The following is an 18,955-nucleotide window of genomic DNA, read 5'->3' on the forward strand; positions in this document are numbered from 1 at the left end:
GCGATTCAATGGCCTACTGTCTCACCTGGCACATAGGGCCTAATAGTAGAAGTCAGATCATCCTCTAGGGATATGATGGCATTCACTGAGAATTCTTCTAGGAAAAGGTGGATAAGACACGCCAGATCTGACTCTTCCTCGCATGATTCCTGTGTTGCTTTTGATCTGATGACCTCGGCCAGAGCCAGAAAAGTGATCCTGATGTGGGGAATAGACATCCCTCGGCCCATGCACTTCATTTTCTTCCCTCTAGAAGCCTGAAAGAGTTCTTCATTGGAGGGGTCGTAACCTAAACCGAAACCTTCTTTGTTGTTCGGGAGTTCAACCAAAGAAGCCTTCTCATGTCCTACGACACCGAGGCCTTGACCTAATTGATAACCAAACTTGAGCATCTCCTTGGCGGCCATTAAAGTAGCTGAGGGCCATGCTGGCTTGAGTTCCAAAGCTCTAGAAATCATGGTGACTAGCTCGAAACTGTAAAAAGTTGCCTTCGGAAAGGCGTTAGCACCAATGTAAGGAAAAAAAGTCTCTTTGAAGAAAGGGGTTCTTCAGCCATAATAGCGACCATCAGATCCTTGGAACTTGAGTCTCTGATGAAGGGTAGAAGCAACTACGCTTGCGGCATGTAGCCAAGGCCTTCCGAGGAGCATATTATAAAGGGAATCCACCTTGATGACTTGGAAGTTGAACATGAAAGACATGGGGCCAACTCCAATGGCTAACTCGATCTTGCCTTACGCCTCCCGAGGAGTGCCATCAAAAGCTCTAATGATCATGGTGGTAGGGTGGATAAGAGAAGTATCCACATCCAAACGCTCCAAAGTGGACATTAGGCAAACATTCAGGGCTAACCCATTGCCAATTAGTATTTTGGCGACGATCATATCCTCACACTTTACTATAATGTGCATGGGCAAAGTGTGGTCTCTACCTTCCAGTGGTAGTTCATCATCCGTAAAGGAAATCTAGTTGGTGGCCAACATTTTTGAGACCATACCCTTAAAGGCGGATTCTATAGCACTTATAGGAACACGTGTCTCTTTCAAGACCATCAAGAGAGCATTGCAGTGAACCTTAGAGGATAGCAATAACGCCAAGATGGAAATCTGAGCCGGCAACTTGTTTAATGTTGAATCACAGTGTACTTTGAGTTTCTAATAACTTTCAAGAATTCCTCGGCTTCTTTGGTCGTGACCTTGCTCCTGACAAGTTTGGCGGTACCTTTACCAATCTCTTTCCTTCTCTTTTCTAGCTCCTCAAAAGTATAGCAACGGTCACTCCTAGTAAGCCCAGATAGACCTAAAGAGATATTGGAGCTGATCTCCTCTTTTTCGGTTCGAGTGTAGATCAAGGACATATTGTATTTTTAGGGGACACAATGACTATCTTTATAAGGGAACGGCTTCGGCACGTGAATGATAACACATTCCTAAGTCTGCAAATTGGGCATTATAGAGAACGTCTTCGGATTAATGACCACTAGACTTGGTAGAATGGCTTTAATGGCCTTTGAGTCGGACACCCCAGAGATTCCTAAGGCAGGCTTTGGCAAAATAAGAGGATCAAAACCTTGGATAGTAGGAACAATAGCGGTTCCCTCCTAAACTGATGGTGAAGCTGGCCCTGTGACCGTAGGCAATGCAAGAACTAGAGGATCAAATCCTCTAATGGCAGGCGGGGTTTGCCCTTTCCCTGAATCTGATGACCTTGAATTCACAGGCGATTCTATGATCTCCTCAATGACTACTAAAAAGGACAATGCTAGAGCAACCTAGCCAATGCATTTCAATAAATATTCGTCCCAATCTTTCCTTGACCCAACTGATATAGCATTGCAATTGGCTTCCGACTAGGTAGGTAGAGGACACAGGTTAGTGGCCATACAATCGCCTCTTCACACAATTTCTCTTTCAATCCAGATGATAATGCGCTCAGCTAGACTCTGCAATTGTGTTCGAAGCACTTTACAATCAAACAAGACATGATTGTCTTCACTATTACAGAATGAGCAGATTCCTCAATCAAATCCTGGGGTCCCCATGCCTCTAAGGTCAAGATGGCTCTCTTGGACCAAGGCTTGAAGCATAGCCTTCCATGGGAATGATGGGGAGGAGAAATTCGGAGTCCTCTCTTCCACAGTAATGATGGCATTCACATTCCCTTCCTGATGGGGAGGCAAAGAGTTGGTGATGATATTCGAAGCGGCTGCATTATCGAATTGTATCAACTTGTTATCAATAAGGTCCTAAACACGATCTCTCAGCTGGTGACACTCTTCTAGGGTATGCCTTTTGGCCTCAAAATGGTGTTCGCACTTCTTGGACGAATCAAATCCTGGTAGAAGAGGACCTTCTCTGGGCCTCTAAAACATTGGCATCACCAGCTTCCTTTCTAGTAGGTAAGCATAGAGATCTGCCATGAGCATGGGTAACGGAGTGTACTTCTGGTTTTTCCTCCTAAAGGGACTAGGTTGGTCCAGCCTCTTTCTCTAATTAAAGGCTCAGCTAGGTGCTTGAGCAAACTGATTCTGTTGTTGATAGGGTCTAGCAGCTGGGGTAGCATAGGCAGGAGTAACACCCCTAGGCCTTTCTGATGCATTATCAACCATATGAACATCAGCTTTCTTAGTCTTGTGGCCGGTCATTCTCTTGACTTGTTATTCAACCATGGAACTCAGATACTTAGCGTCCATGATCTTCTTACTCCTAATACCCTCATCAATGTGCTTCCTAATAAGGATGAGGCTAGCAAAATGAGGGACTTGGGTGCTAATCATCTTCTTATAGTAAAAAGGCTTGAGGTTATCAATGAACCACTTGATCATCTCATTCTCCATCATGGGGGGTTACACTTGTGTGGCTAGCTCACGCCACCTCTAGGCATACTCACGGAAGGATTCCCCACTCTTCTTTTCTATCCTCTGAAGAACTGTGCGGTCGGGGGCTATCTTGGTGTTGAATCGGTAGTATTCCAGGAAAGAGTTGGCCATTTCCCTCTAGCTCGAGGTCTTTCCCGATCTCACATACCATGTGGTCGCAGGGTTGGTCAAACTATCAGGGAAAATTTGGCAAAACAGAGGGTGATTATCCCCGTAAGGAGCCATCTTCCTATAGAACATGCGCAAGTGAGCGCAGGGGTCTCCTGTACCATTATACTTGACGAACTCTGGTGCCTTGAACTTGAGGGGCATAATAACCTAAGGGAAGTTGGTCAAATTTCCTAGATCAACGCTTCCATGGACGCTGGAGCCCTCTATGATACAAAACTTCTCGGCTAGAGTTTCCATTTGGCTCTTGACTTGGCCATACCTAGATTCGAGGTTCTTGTCCTTAGAAGGATCTGTTTTCTGGTTATTTCCCTGGGGCGGTACATTGTGGCCTTGATCTTGTACTGGCGGAAGTTGATTTTCATTCTCGGTTTGGGGACCCCCTTGACTATAACCAGAAAAGTTTAGTCCTCCTCCTACAACCAGTTGTTGCATCATACACATCATTTTTACCATTTGCCCTTTTAGAAAAGCAATTTCCTAAGCATTTTCCTCATAGGGAGAAGTACCACTAGTAGACAACTCTCTTGCACGAGATATAGTGACAATGGAATCACGGCGTGGCAGTAGATTAGCTTGTTTCTTTTTAACAATCTTTTGATCCTTGGAAAGTGGGAAGTGAAAGAAATGGGGTGCATTTGACGAAGTGGAAACACAACACCAAAATCAAGCTAGTTTATGCTCTTGCTATTTAACATGCACTTATCATTTTCAGAAAAATTTGGCTTTGCACCCTTGCTCGGGTATTTATCATGGTGAGTTTCTACTATGATGCGAGTTTAATGCATAAGATTGGCAAGTAACCGAAACTTTCATGACATGCTCAACAATGCGGGACGGACCCTCTTTTGATTTCATGCTTGTACAAAATTTGCTTTTACAATACTAGGCTTATCAGCTCCAACAGTGGGCCTTTTTACATGAAATATAACTGCAAGAAAGAACTCGACTTTTGACATTGTGGACTTCTCAGGGAAGCCCTTGGACACTTGGATCTCTTGATAATTTGGACAGCATGGATCTCTCGGACCTTTGGATTTATTGGGGAAGCCCTTGGCCTCCTAGCAATCTTTCTTGGATCTTCCTTGGATGAAATCTTGGACTCATGATGTCTTGGGATTCTTAACAGTTTTCCGGTAGCACCTCCCCCTTGAATAGAGTTTCGGTCACCTACCACAAATTTTATCTTTGCATAATTAGGTGATGGAACCAATTAGTGTATGCGTGAGTGCCCTTGTAGGGTTGTAAACCCTTAGGGATAGGGTGTGATGTACAAGCAATAGGGTTGCTTTTCCTAGGGTTTGATCATGGATGTTATGCAAACAGGATAGAAGGAACCTGGAGTAGAGCACAATCTCTTTGGCGCAAGCAAAAAGGGCGCACCTATTACAAGACACTTTCCCCTAACCTCCAGCCCTATAAGGGTATCCTTTCCTAGGCATGGATGTTCACTCTTTAGGTTTCACCTAGTCCTGATAGGCTCTGGGCTTGATCTAGTCCTCTCGGGTTTGACATAATAACTAGGCCAACTGTATGCAAAGACTTAATTGGTAGGTGGCTCCTGTCCTAGGGTACTCAATCGCCATACCCTCCCTTCATGGAAGTTATGGGGTAGGAAGGTTCAAAGGGGCCTTTTCAGCAACTCCTGTCCACCCATGGACCCAGAAGTGCCTACAACATCAGCCCCGAATCTAACTATGGGTAACACTACCGATGTGTGCATCTGGGCATCTGCAGATGGGGTGATGAAATCCCCAAAGAGATGTGACTACGCCAGCAGTGCGGAGCCCGGGTTTGGCTTAAAAAGGGTGTATATGTCATGCAATCCTTAATGAAGGGGAAAGACTTTTTCAAATCACAGCAAATATATATATATATATATATATATATATATATTTATATAGAAAACAAATAAAGGTTTAGTGGAAATTAAATTTTGCTACCATATGTTTGCATGTGAAGGAAAGCTGTAAAGCATGTGAGGAAAGCGGTAAAGCCCCATGTTGAAAATACCTCAAAGCCTCCCTTTTGGAAAAAGATTTTTGCTCTTTTGAAAATAGTCTACTAGGATATAGTAGAAGTATTTTTCAAAAGGAAAGCCCTAGAGGCCAATGCCAAGTTTTGTGTTTTTGAAAGCCAATGTCCAAAGATTATGGTTTTATCAAAAGCTCTAGAGGATAAAGTCTTATCGATCCCCAGTGGAGTTGCCAGTTTGTCGTCGCCCAGCCTCAATTGGGAACTGTAGCGGAAAGACCACCGCCACCATCATGGGCCCTCGTTCGACCACCCGCCGTGGCGATAGATCCTACGCACGCAGGGCCCCATTGGAGGGCCCCTCTCGATAGTGATGGTGTGCGTGTGTTCGTTGGGTGCTCTCTCTCTCGGTGGAGGAAGGTAGGTCTACCTTTGGCGTTATGGCAGGAATTTGGGCTAAATTTTAGGTGATTACCAAAGGTAAGTGGAGTCGCCACCAATCATTGGATTTTTCTAAGGTGTGATTGGTCGCCTGTTTCTAGTTGATTTTATTACCGATCCTAGGCCAATAAAAAGATCATTTTTCCTAATCTAATGTGGATGGAAAAAAATCTTGATTCTTAGGTTTGAAAGTTTAGTTATGTGTGGGGAAGGTGTTAGGCAGCCCACAATGCCTGTCCAAGGACAGTCTTTTGTTTTAATAAAACCTTAATTTTCGAAGATTGGCAGTAAAAATAGGATTTTGGCATTGGCTTTTAGGGCTTTGCATGCATGGGGGCTTTAAGGTTTGGCTTTTGATTGGGTTTGGTCCCAATCTATGCTTTCCTAAGGCATTCGGCAAAGTACCAGATTTCCACAGCGAAAATCCGATGACATGTCACCTTACTTTCACAGTGGAAATTAGGCATCGCTTGCCTTAGGTGACACGGACTGTGACAATCATACCGAAAGGGGGCGAGCAGGTATATATATACATAAGTCATGCATAATGCAAGCTCATAGAGCAGGAAAGTAAATGCCTACATGCCTAGAGCATGACCCAAAATATAAGCGCAGGAAAATAAACAGGGGTCGCCATACTCTAGAGATAAGGATGAATGGTACATGGCATGATATACCTAATACAAACCATCTAAGAGAGAAAAGGAGGAGGAAGGAAGGGGTTTAAAAGAGTACATAACCAACGGGAAAGGCTAAACTCCTAGATCTACTAACTGCAGCCGCTTGGCTCATATTGACATGCTCACATCCTTGCCCTTTCGCTTGTGCTTGGGAGACCATGCCCTAGCTCCATGTGTCCTTGCTCCATATATGTACATGCAATAGCAAAGACAAGAAACCAGCAGACAAGAAATGGAAGGAAAAGGTGCAAAGAGCATATGAAAGAGGCATAAAGCAGATAAATGTGATAGACATGGCAAGCATAGCAAGAAAGTAAGCGAACAAGCGAAAAGGCACACAAGCAAGAAAACAAACAAAAGGTGGTGTCTGCGGGAGGAAAAATGTAGGTTTAGATCAGATGTCCATAACTTCATTGTGTTGAAGTATGGACGACACACTAGCAAGCAAGACTTATGCATGGACATGAAAGCTAGCGTGTAAAGATGCCTAGAAAGCCAACAGGTGGCACAAACAAGCATGGTAAGCATATCATCACATGGAATGGAAAAGGGGAAAGGTATGCACGAAGCAACTGGCATCGTGGCAATGCATTCTAAATGGTTACATCCAGACAAGGCCTCGTGGGTGTCGAATGTAACCACACAACTACAAACCCGCTGAGGGTGTCAAACATGACAAAGCCTAGAACAAGAGAGGCTAACACAAGTGTAAAGCATAGAAACAAGCAAGCATAGACATGCAGATAAAGATGATCCAAACCCTTTGATGTGGGCCAAGGGGTATGGACAATGACAAAGACCATAGGGTCTAGATCAGGTCTGAACCAATAGGCCAAAATATAAGAAAGAAAGATAAAGTGACAAAAGGGCTACAATAGCACATGGCATGACAAACATATTCTAGGTCTAGGCATACGAACATGGCATGGAGCGCACAAGCATATGGAATATAGCAAAAAGCATGTAGAGAACATAGATCCAAGCACATAGGCATGTGAAAACATAGATGTAGACATATAGGCATAGAAACATGCACGTAAACATATAGAAATTTAGTGCAAAGACATGGTAGAACATGGATCCAAGCATATAGACTTGTATGGATACGGATCTAAGCACAAAACATGGCAAAAATCACATAAACACATAGATCCGAGAAAAGCATAGCCAACAACACTATACAAGCATGTGAGAAAATAACCCTAATCATCAACCTAGAACAAAAAAAAAAGGGGATAAAACATGGGAAAACATGGCATAAAACCCTAAGCATGTAGATCTAAAAAAATAAGCATGTAAAAATGTAGATCTAAGCATGAAACATGGCATAAGACATAAAAAGCATGGAGATTTAAGCTAGAGACAAACAAAGCAAGAAACATGCTAAAAAAGCAATAAATCGTATTATTAAGGCATAAAAGCAAAATAAAAGCTAGAAAAAAGATTTAGAAGGTTAGGGGTGTGGATGATGGCTAGAAAAGCTACATCCACACCCCTAAACCTCAAATCCAAAGTGTAGAAGCAAGGAAATGAAGATTGGGTATAAGAACAATACCTTGTGTTTTTGGTGAAGAGAGAAGAATCAAGAAACTTTGATGTGTATTTTGGGTTTTTTTTGGTGTTTGGAAGAGAGAGAGAAAAAAAAACGTGTAGAGAGGCTAGGCAGAGGGCGAATTTCAAAAAAAAAAAGTGTGTCCTCTCTTTCTGTGGGGATGCCTAGGGCTATTTGTAGCCTTGGGCGCATTTTTCAAGGTGTCACCCTCCTCAAAATGTGTGGATCTGTACACCCCTGGAAGGATCTTGATTTTTAGTTTCTAAAATGGTGTGGAACTTAAAAATCCAACGGCTGGATTATAAGTTATGGCTCTGGGAAGTTAGCAGTGCATCAATTGGTGCGTTAACCTGGTTTTTGTGATATCTCGGCCGTTCTTACTCCGATTTTGACCCATGAATAGTTGTTGGAATGAGAATTTGATAATATTCGTAATGGCATTGGTTTCAACTTGTTCCGACGGCTGGATCAAAATTAGGGTTTTTATGCCCACCCAAAGTCAACTTCATGTCAAACTTGGTCAAAGTGCCTAAAAACCTCTGAGAAGCTCGGGTTTGATGAAAAAAATATGAAATGTGTTATTTCGTGTGGATTTTGACCTTGTTTGACTTTTGGCCTAGGTTGACTAGGGGCATTTTGGTCATTTTAGTTGAAAAAAGAACTTTGGGTACTCCGGTGTCCGAACGGGTTGCGCCACGTCATTCTGGATGTTCTCTTGGTCCCATGGGTGGAAACTAATATCTTTGGATTTTTCAGTGTCCGGCACGCAAATCGAAGGCGAACAAAATATGGTATTAACACCCATCAACCACTTGCCCTTCTTACTGCTTGACCATCCTTGGGCTCCTTGGCATCCTCGAGCATGGCCCATGGCCTAATACTCTTACTCAGTTCTTTTACTCCCACCATAGCCCCTCAAAATTCCAATTTTTCTCTCATTTGAGGAAAGTGGGGTTTTGATTTTGGGTTTTTTGAATTTCCCATGCTCAATGAACCTCCCTACGTGGGAACGTCTTTTCACTTGCTATGAACACATTCTTAACGCTTTAGCATCTGCGACGTCCCATTAATTGCTTCACATGACACCCTGTCCCTCACGTTCTACGGTGCAATGAGAATCCTATGGTAGAGGTTTTTCATAGGGACTTGAGTGGGAACTTTCCCGCTCATTCTCTCTTCCTATATAAAGTGTACGAAGAATCAAGATCCTCCATTTTCTAAATCTTCAAACTCTCAAGAAGCGGTCTGAGGTGCTCCTTCCCTATACTTTTGTAAGTACTCTTTAGCTCGCATATTGACTTTTAGGACCCTTTCCTCCTCTGCCTCTTGTTCTTCACCTCATTCTTTTAACAATCCTTTCTTACTTCTTGGATAGGTAGGTTTGCTAGTTTAGTGAATACTCCCGAGGGAATAGAAAATTTAAGGCCCAATACAATATACCACCTAAGGTCTCTATACGACATTGCCTTCAAGGAAAATGGCAAGCTCTAAGGTCAAGGGGGGAAGTGGTGATCCCTATGATCGCCTTTATAGAGGGAGGGATGAGGATCCCCATGGGGAGAGTGACTAGGGATTTTTTGATTACCCATAGACTCTGCCCGACTCAATGTTCCCAAAACCTATTTAGGATACTAGGTAGTGTGGATGCCCTTAATGACAAGATAGGAGTAAATCTTACCCATCACGATGTCAATTGGGTGTATAATTGCCAACACCTTAAAAGTATGGGATATTACCTTAAGACTAGGGTTCTCCAAGTCAGGCTCATCTCGTGTCTCCCGAATTTAATAAGGACATGGGCCAAGATTTTTTGATTATCTTGGGTGAGTGGCATGATGGTCTTCATTATCCGACACGAGAAGGGAAACTAGGTGGGGTATTTCAGGCTTAGGCTCCTTGTATTAACATTGAACACTTTAATTTCATAGTTTCTTGCTTCTTTTCTCATAGTTCAAAAATTTATTTCTCTTTGTCTAATGAACCCTTTCTCTAATTACACCTTTGTTTCTTGGATTTTTGCAGACAAGAACTTCACAGCCCCCAATTTCAACTTCGTCAATGAGCCCGACCTTACCAGGATACTCAAGTCCGAGATTTTCCTCCATACGGACAGACAGCTGCGAGCCACCCTCGTCATCTTCGGATACAAGCCGATATCGACGAGCTTTCTATCTTAAAAGTACGTAATAAAGGCGATGGACCCCCGATTGCAACAGATTAACATCTAGTGCCCAGGTTCCTCATCAGCCCTCCACTTGAAGGTACTCAACAAGTTGAGTTGCCCAATCAGCGAGTTACCAAAGAAAAAACAACCTCTTCAAATCCCGCTCTCGAGGAAGAGACAACTAAAGTGATAGAGGTTGTAGACTCTGAAGAGGACTTTGAGGTTTTTAATTAGCCTTCTCTCGCTTACCCTCTGCTCAAGTAAGTAGTAGTCAAGAGCCATCTAATGTTTTAGAAGCCATGGTGCTCCAAAGGAAAAAGAACACCAGCCTTCTCGAGCTGCTAGAGTCACACTCTAGAGGATCTACTCCTGAAGTAGCTATCCAAACCTAGCCTCCAACTCCCCTCCCTACCCATACCTCCCTTCCTGAACAAGCAAACAAGAAGAGGAAGAGGGATAAAAAGGGGAAGGAAGTATCCAAAGAAGGCGAAGTTATTCCTTCCAAAGAGTTTGAACCCCAAAAATGGGCAAAAATTGCCAAAAGGGCACGCGTAAAGGAAGTCCTCGGCTGAGGGTACATTGCTGAGACGATATCTGAACATCGTCCTAGGATTTTGACATGGAACCCCCTTTTCGAGCTGGATGGGGCCCCTCTCCCAATGGACTCTTCCATTAGGGACTTCCAAAAAGGCAAAGCCGGTTACGTGGCTAATGCCTTAGAATAGCCTTTACTCCTTCCTCAAGACATGGCTAACTTAGGGACTCTAAAAAAGCTCGAGGTGTTCCTTATCCTGAAGAGGGATTTGGCAATGGTATGTTTTTCAGACTATCCATTGTATTGTTTTATATATATATATATATATATATATTTTTTTTTTTTTAATACTTTAGAAATTCACTTTACTACTTTTTCCTAGGCTATCCAAACAACAAATATTGCTGAAGAGTGGGTGGATGATGCCCATGCTCAGTTAAAGGAGAAGGAGGCATGCCAGATAGCTGTTGTCAAGACACTAGCCATGGCCGAGAAGAAGATCAAAGACCTTCGCGCGAAGTTGATTAAGGCAGATAGGGAATGAAAAAGCACCGAATTTGCCATGGCCGGTGTTGAGAAACAGGCCGAGGATCAACGTCTACAGCTACGTAGGGCCGAGGAGTAGCTAACCATTGCCCGCGAATAGATCGAGGCTCAAAAGAAAGAGCTGGAGAAGAAGGAGGAGGCACTCACTCAGATTGAGTAGTCTGGCTATGACACTGGGGTAAAGGAAATAGAAGATATTCTCAAGGCCCAAGTTATAGGAGTCTGCCGAAGCTATTGTCTCCAAGTGTGGACTAAGGCGTTGAACTTGGCCGGAGTAGGAGCTTCCTCGGATTTAAGTAAAACAGAGAATGTTTTCTACCCTCCAACATTGTGAATAGCAGCCCCTCTAACCTCTCAGGCAACCACTACCCCCAAGGTTCCCCCAATTGCCCAACTTGTTGACAAGACCCTTGCCACTGCTTCGTCCACTGCCAAAGTCTCTACAGCCACTCAACCTGCCAGCATGGGTACCATAAAAGCTACCTCTGAACCCACACAAGCCTCAAAAGAGAAAGAAGCTTCCCAAGGAAAAAAGGTTACTTCCAAAACCACCTCAGGGACTCCAAAAGCACCAAAAGAGAAAGAGGCTTCCTAAGGGAAAGAAGTTGAGCATTCAGGTCCACCACCCACAACCAATGCTGACCCTCCTCCATCCACAGGTAGGTAGGACTCTACTATTCCTCATCATCCTTGTTAGCCTAGCACTTTTGTCAACTTCAACCTTTTTTTGTTGTTTGTTGTTTGTTTGTTTGTTTTTTTTTTTTTTTTTGGGTAAGAGAATGTCCTACGGTGTAATGTACTCCCCTTGTTTTTGCAAGGAAAAACTCTATGACTCAATGAAAAATCTCAGTTCTTACTTAATGAAAGGCATGTGCTACTATTCTATTTTTTTTTTTTTTAAAGCATAGTACACATTGTTATTGACCTTATCTTAACCATGGCTACATTTGAATGTATAAAAATGACTTGTAGGTCCCCCAAAAATTGTTAATTGGCACAAAACTATTCCAGTATATTCACAAATACCCAAGCAACAAAGCAAAAGAAATACTTAATAAAATACTTATGTTCCCGAGATTGAATCAAACGAATGGTGTTAATGCACTTGAGGTGTGTAATCCGAGGAGCAATGCATAATGAAATTATGCTTATCACCAAAGAATATTTCATGGATATACTTTCAAATACTTTAAGTGATGGTTATGGAGATTTCTTCAATTAGGGTGCTATACTAAGAGTCTCTATTATCCATTACTGGTAAATTAGGTGCTAATTTACCCAAGGTAGGTGATTCGTGGAATCGAACCTCACCGAGGTTCTGTTTAACACTTAGAAAAGTAAGAAGCATTAATTTACCCAAGGTTGGTGGTCCAAGGAACCAGGCATAACCGAGGTTCTGTTTAACACTTAGAAAAGTAAAAAACATTAATTTACCCAAGGTATATGGTCTGAGGAACCAGGCATAACCAAGGTTTTGTTTAACACTTAGAAAAGTAAGAAGCATTAATTTACACAAGGGATGTGATTCGAGGAACTAGGTATAACCGAGGTTCTGTTTAACACTTAGAAAAGTAAAAAGTATTAATTTACCCAAGGTATGTGGTCCGAGGAATCAGGTATAACCATGATTCTGTTTAACACTTAGAAAAGTAAAAATCAAATTGAGCAACAATAATGGAAATAATGGATGGCAAGAGTGCCCTTCATTAATAATAGTACCTTCGAAGGTTATTTACATTCCATGATCTTGGTACAACATTTTCATCTAAATCTTCCAAAAAATAAGCTCCTATCCTAACCACCGAATTGATGCAATATAGCCCCTCCCAATTAGGTCCTAGTTTCCCCCAAGATGGGTTCTTTGCAGCCCCCACCACTCTTTTCAACACCAAATCCCCTGGTGCTAATGGTCTAACCTTCACACCCACATAATATCCCTGCTTGAACTTTTGCTGATAATGTTGCAACTAGACCATAGCCATCTCTCTTCGTTCGTCGATTAGGTCCAAGCTTTTCTCCAGTAATTGATCGTTGTTGTCAAGGGAGAACAAGTTGGTCCTTAACGTTGGAAATCCAATCTCTAAAGGGATCACTGCCTCGAACCCATACGTCATGGAAAAAGGCGTTTTCCCCAGTTGATTGACGAGGAGTCGTCCGATGTCCAAAGAACATATGGGAGCTCTTTGACCCGTCTACCCTTTACTTCATCCAACCTCTTCTTGAGCCCACTGATGATAACTTTGTTGACTGCTTTAGCTTGTCCATTCCCTTACAGATAGGCCGGGGTTGAATATCTGTTCCTAATGCCCAACTCATAACAATATCCCCTGAAGGCCTTACTATCAAACTGAAGCCCATTATCCGAGATGAGCATATAAGAAAATAGTCAGTTCCTATAAGTAGCCACCTTCAGTTTCCCACAGCCTTGGGAGATAGCCCTACAATATCCAGGCCCCATTGTGCAAATGGCCACAGACTAGACAAAGGATTTAGCACACCCACAGGCTGGTGAATGATCGAAGCAAATCTCTGGCACTTATCACACTTTTTAACATATTCTTGCGCTTCTTGTTGCATGCTTGGCTACTAGTAACCCTAAGTAAGAGCTCTGTGTGACAATGATCTGCCCCCTGTATGACTTCCACATATTCTTTCATGCAATTCCTCCAAAAGTGGCTCCATCACCTTGGGATGGACATAAAGCAAGTATGGCCCTGAGAAAGAGTATTTATACAACTTTTTTTTCTCGGACAACTAGAAGCGAGGAGCTTTTCTTCGTATCTCTTCTGCCTCCCCGTTCTCGAGAGGTAATACACCCTCTTTCAAGAATAGATCTGGGGTCCATCCAACTAGGACCAACCCTGATCTGGAGTACCCCAACTTTCCTCACCTCCTCCTCGGTAGGCCTCACCAGATCTTCAACGAGGATAATTCGAGGAAGGTCTTGTCTTAAAGAGGTTGCCAAAGTTACCAAAGAGTCTACATGTGCATTTCTACTTCTTGAGACCTGTTGTATGGAGAAAGACTCAAAGCTAGATTGTAACTGCCGAGCTTTATCCAGATATCCCTGCATCCTCAGGTCCCTGGCCTCTAGCTTTCCTTTTACTTGCCTAATGACTGGCCTTGAGTCTGGGAAGAGCTCAACTGCCTTTCCGCCCAGCTTCCTGACCATAGCTACCCTAATTAGCAAGGCTTCATACTCTGCCTCATTATTAGTAGCTGATAAGCCCAACCTCAAGGACTTTTCAATAGTGATTCTATCTGGAGACACTATCATTATTTCCACTCCAGATCCTTTTTGATTAGCCACACCACCAACATATAGCTTCCAAGGTGAATGTCCATGTAGAGAAACTGTTGAAACTTGTTCTCCCCCAAACTCTTGCTCCTCGGCCCCGATCACTATTGGAGACTCAGTAAACTTTGCCACCAGATTTGCAAGAACTTTCCCTTTAACCACAATACGAGGCATGTACTTTATATCAAATGCTCCTAAAGTCATCCCCCATTTGGCAATTCTCCCCATATAATCGGATTTTAGAAGCAATGACTACAAAGAGAGTTGAGTGAGAACTACAACTGTATATGCTTGGAAATAATGGGAGAGTTTTCGCATAGCATGTACTATAGCCAAAATGGCTTTTTCCAAGGGTAGGTAACGAACTTCTGCCTCTAGCAAGGACTTACTAAAATCAAATTAATTGCATGAGGCCACAGCAATGTAGGCGAAGAGGACTTTTTCCTTCTCAGGTCTGGACATAATGGGTGGTCGAGATAGATACTCCTTCAATTGTTGGAAGGAAAGGGTGCATTCTTCATTCCATTCAAACTCTTTCCACTTGTGTAAGAGCTGAACTGTCTGCTGATTGGAAGATAAATCTATTCTAGGCTGCAGTCAGCCCAGTCAACTTCTGCACCTCCTTAGGATTCCGAGAATGTTGTAAATCATTGATCGCTTTAATCTGATCAGGATTAACTTCAATTCCATGATGGGTGACCATGTAGCACAAAACCTTACCAGAACTAACACCAAAAGAACACTTGGAAGTATTGAGACGCAACTTATGTCTCCTAAGCACCTCAAATATACTTCCGAGATCACTCAAATGCTTGGCCACCACCTTGCTCTTCACGACCATATCGTTAATGTAAACTTCGATATTTTTGCCAAGCTGAGATTTAAACATTCTAGTCATCATCCGCTGGTAGGTAGACCCAGCATTCTTCAATCCAAAAGGCATTACTTGGTAATGGTAATTCCCAGTGGGCATCACAAAAGCTGTCTTCTCCTGGTCAGCCAAGGCTAACGGTATTTGATAATACCCCTGGAAGGCATCCAAAAAACTCATCTAAGGATGACTGACCGTAGCATCCACAAATTGGTCTATCCTAGGAATTAAGAAAGGATCCTTAGGGCAAGCTTTATTCAAGTTAGTAAAATCCATGCAAACTCTCCACTTCCTTAATTTCTTCTTCACCACAACTATATTGGCACCACTTTGGGTAAAAAAACATCCTTAATTGCCCCTATGTGCTTAAGCTTCATCACTTTTTCTTTTACAGCCTTGGCGTGTTCTTTAGAAGAGTGTCGATGTGGTTGCTTCCTCAGGGTAATGGCTGGGTTGACATTCAAATGATGACAAATGAAATTCGGATCTACCTTGGGAGCTTCATAGGCACTCCAAGCAAAAACATATACATTCCTTCTAAGGAAAGCTAGCAATTCCTCCTTCTCCTGATGAGGCAATTGGACTCCAAGTTGGAAGTATCTCTCTGCATCAGTATCAATAATGACATTCTCTAATTCCTCGAACTTCATCCCTTTATCTGTAACATCCGAGGACACTTCTACCTCTATTAATTGCTGCAAGGCCTTCTTAGGGATTCCCAAGGATTCACCCTCGAACTAGTATTTGATAGCAGCAACCAAGCACTGCCTTGCCATGGCCTGACTTCCAATCAGCTCTTCAACATGGTCCTCAGAGGGATAATTCACCTTCAAATGTAAAGTTGAAGATATGGCTTCCATGGCATAAAGCCATGGTATTGCCAAGATGGCAGTATAAGGGGAATAAGTATCCACCACAATGAAATTTACCTCTACTACTCTTTGGCCCACCTGAACAAGCAATTTAATCATGCCCCTTGGGACAACAGTCTTCCCATCAAACCCTACCAGAGGGGAATCATAGCTGACTAGATCCTCGGGTTTTAACTTAAGTCCCTTGTAAAGATCTGGATACATAATCTCTACACCACTGCCTTGGTCTACCAGGACTCTCCTTACATCATAGCCTCCTATCTGAAGGGTAACCACTAAAGCATCATCATGTGGCTGATAAGTTCCAACTTTATCTTCGTTAGAGAAGCTCAAAGTGGGTTGGGCTTGCATCTTTCCCTGTTTAGGTTCAGGGAATGGATCCTCGGTATGTGAACTTGATACGGACATGATCTCAGACGAATACGTGCCAATCTGACCTGGGGCCACCAGGATTACATTGATTGTTCCCAGGGATGGTCTTAAGGGATTCTCTCGTTGATGTACTGATCCAGCTTGACTTCCTTGCATAGATGGTTGGTACAGGAACTGCTTCAGCTTCCTGACCTTGACCAATTGCTCAAGATAATCTTGAAGAGTTTTGTAATCTTCCGTAGTGTGCCCACGGTCCTAATGATACTGGCAATAAAGACCTTGGTTACGCTTAGTAGGGTCTCCTCCCATCTTATTTAGCCACTTGAAATATGGTTTATTCTTTATCTTATCAATGATTTGGTGTACAAGTTCCCTAAAAACTATGTAACTGTTTGAGCAGTAGATTGCCCCACATGTCTTGGAAAATCTATCCTAGGTCTATTGTTATTATACCTTTCCGACCTGAAATTCCTTCAGTCAGGGGGGGTCACTTTAGCTTTTCCCTTCCCTTGTTGCTGATCCTTCCTCGACCCGTTTGTACTCGTCAATTCGGTCCATTAACTGACGCATGCTCCACGCAGGCTTCCTAATCAAGGATTTTCTCAAATCATGCTCAGTAGGGAGACCAACCTTAAATGTCCTTATAGCCACGTCCTCGAAATCTCCATCTATCTCTTTGAACATTTCCCAATATCTGTCAGAGTAAGTCTTTAAAGTCTCACCCTCTCTCATTGCCATTGACAACAAGGAATCTAGGGGACGAGGAACTCTACTACATGTAACAAATCAAGCCCCAAAGGCCCTAGTAAGCTCTTGTAATAAGCCGATAGAGCCCTCCTCTAACCCATCAAACCATCTCATCGCAACAGGTCCCAAGCTAGACAGGAATACTTTGCACATGAGGGCCTCGTTCCTTGAATGCACAACCATCCTCTAATTAAAATGGCTAATGTGTTCCATCGAGTCTGTCCTCCCATTATAAATGGTAAAAGCAGGTTGTGTGAACCAACGACGAAGTTTTGATCTTTCAATCCTCCGTGTAAATGGTGACTTTGAGATTTGGTATAAGGCTCTACTCATTGCATCATTTCCCAAGCCCCTATGGGCTAGACTTCTACTCCTTTGCCTATGATAACGGTCCTCCCTATAGGAAAAAGATTCACTAGGAGGAGTTCTTGATTCTGGTCTGTAGCTGTCATCATTTGCGAACTCGGATCCTGAGCTTGAAAGAGACTCCCTCCTTTGCTTGCGGCGTAGTTTTCTACTCAAATGATCAATTTCCACTTGTAGGTTTCTAGTCTCTTCCCCATGCGATACATGGCTCCCAATTTTAGAATGACTCCTACTGGTGTGAGTCGTGTGCATACTTACTTCATGATCTCTCCTCCGTTCCTGGTTAAGAAAATGGTCCTGGTGTTGAGATCCCATAGACTCTTCTCGATTTGGTCCCGAACCCACCATGACTACACGAGACTATGAGTGCCTTCCCAGTATTTCCCACAGACGGTACCAATTGTAAAGGCTAGATTTGACCCTCAGCCTAAGAAGCGTGAGTGATAGCCCAACAAGCCCACAACAATAAATTTGTTAGAGAGTGGATTTTATAGGTGAAGACTTAATGAATCAAGTATGGGACACAGTAGATTGGTTTAATGCTAAAATGATTGAGAAATATACTTTGAAGAGAAAAACACTCAGTCAAATCCGAGGAAAACAAGTTCTTATATTTATTCCAACTGTTTCTAAGTACAAAGAGTTCTTTCCATGTATTTTTTTGTAGGTGAGATGCCCCATCCTTCATGGAGGCCCTCCCCTTATATAGTCTTTCCCTCTCCTTTCATCCCAGCCTTCCACTTGTTGATTAGGCAGATGATCTCTTGGATGCTTGTCCCATCAGAACCTTCCTAGAGCCTCTATGTGTAGTTGTAAGGTTGAATATCACTGTTCAAGCATCACTTCCACATAAATGCTACCAGTTGGTTAGGTGCAGAGCATTTAATGTAGTGGTAGTAGCCTTCTTCTCAGATATTTCTTAGTTCACTATTGACTCCTCTCTCTGAAGCTTATCTTCCAAAGTATGGTTACCTTTTGCACGATATTTGCTAGGTGGTCGGGCTCCAGACTCTCACAACGCTTCCCGAGGAAGTTTGGATCCTCGAGAGACATCACTTGTTTGTTGTTATTGGCCCTTATCTTCTGCCCATCAACCCACTTGACCTTCTTACTGCTTGACCATCCTTGGGCTCCATGGCATCCTCAGGCATGACCCATGGCCCAATACTCTTACTCAGTTCTTTTACCCCCACAGTGTACTTTTTCATAGTGAAATTGAGTTCATAATAAAAGCCTTCTAGTATTATCAACAATACTAAATTAAATCAACAGTACCTAAATAATATTATCATAATATTAGACTAAATCATCATAATATTTTCAAAATTAACATGTTTTTGTTTTCATTAGAGGGGGGAAACATTTTCATTGTCCCTTAAAGGGGAAAATAACAAGAGTCACTACCAAAATAAAATCCTTCATTGCTTTTTACAGATCTAAAAATTTTCAATTTTTTTTTTACTTCAAATTTACAACACCAAACAGCCAATA

General features: G+C 42.6%; 1 protein-coding gene across 1 annotated transcript; it reads right to left on the reverse strand.

The window, feature by feature from the left end:
* Positions 1 to 15,844: 15,844 nt before the first annotated feature.
* On the reverse strand, positions 15,845 to 17,089 carry LOC115954521. The gene is made up of 2 exons (XM_031072395.1): positions 16,982 to 17,089; positions 15,845 to 16,606 (listed from the first exon to the last, which is right to left on the reverse strand). Exons 1-2 carry the CDS (start codon positions 17,087 to 17,089, stop codon positions 15,845 to 15,847), a joined length of 870 nt encoding a protein of 289 aa, XP_030928255.1.
* Between the last annotated feature and the right edge of the window lie 1,866 nt (positions 17,090 to 18,955).

The sequence above is a fragment of the Quercus lobata genome, chromosome 1 (assembly GCF_001633185.2).
Source record: "Quercus lobata isolate SW786 chromosome 1, ValleyOak3.0 Primary Assembly, whole genome shotgun sequence".
NCBI classification, from domain to species: Eukaryota; Viridiplantae; Streptophyta; class Magnoliopsida; order Fagales; family Fagaceae; genus Quercus; species Quercus lobata.

Bases quoted from the DNA above. Each gene is read 5' to 3' on its own strand.
- LOC115954521 (XM_031072395.1), bottom strand. From the start codon at position 17,089: ATGGCAATGAGAGAGGGTGAGACTTTAAAGACTTACTCTGACAGATAT. The intron at 16,607-16,981 runs GTTGGTCTCCCT...CAGTATCATTAG, and splicing joins TGGCTATAAGGACATTTAAG to GACCGTGGGCACACTACGGA.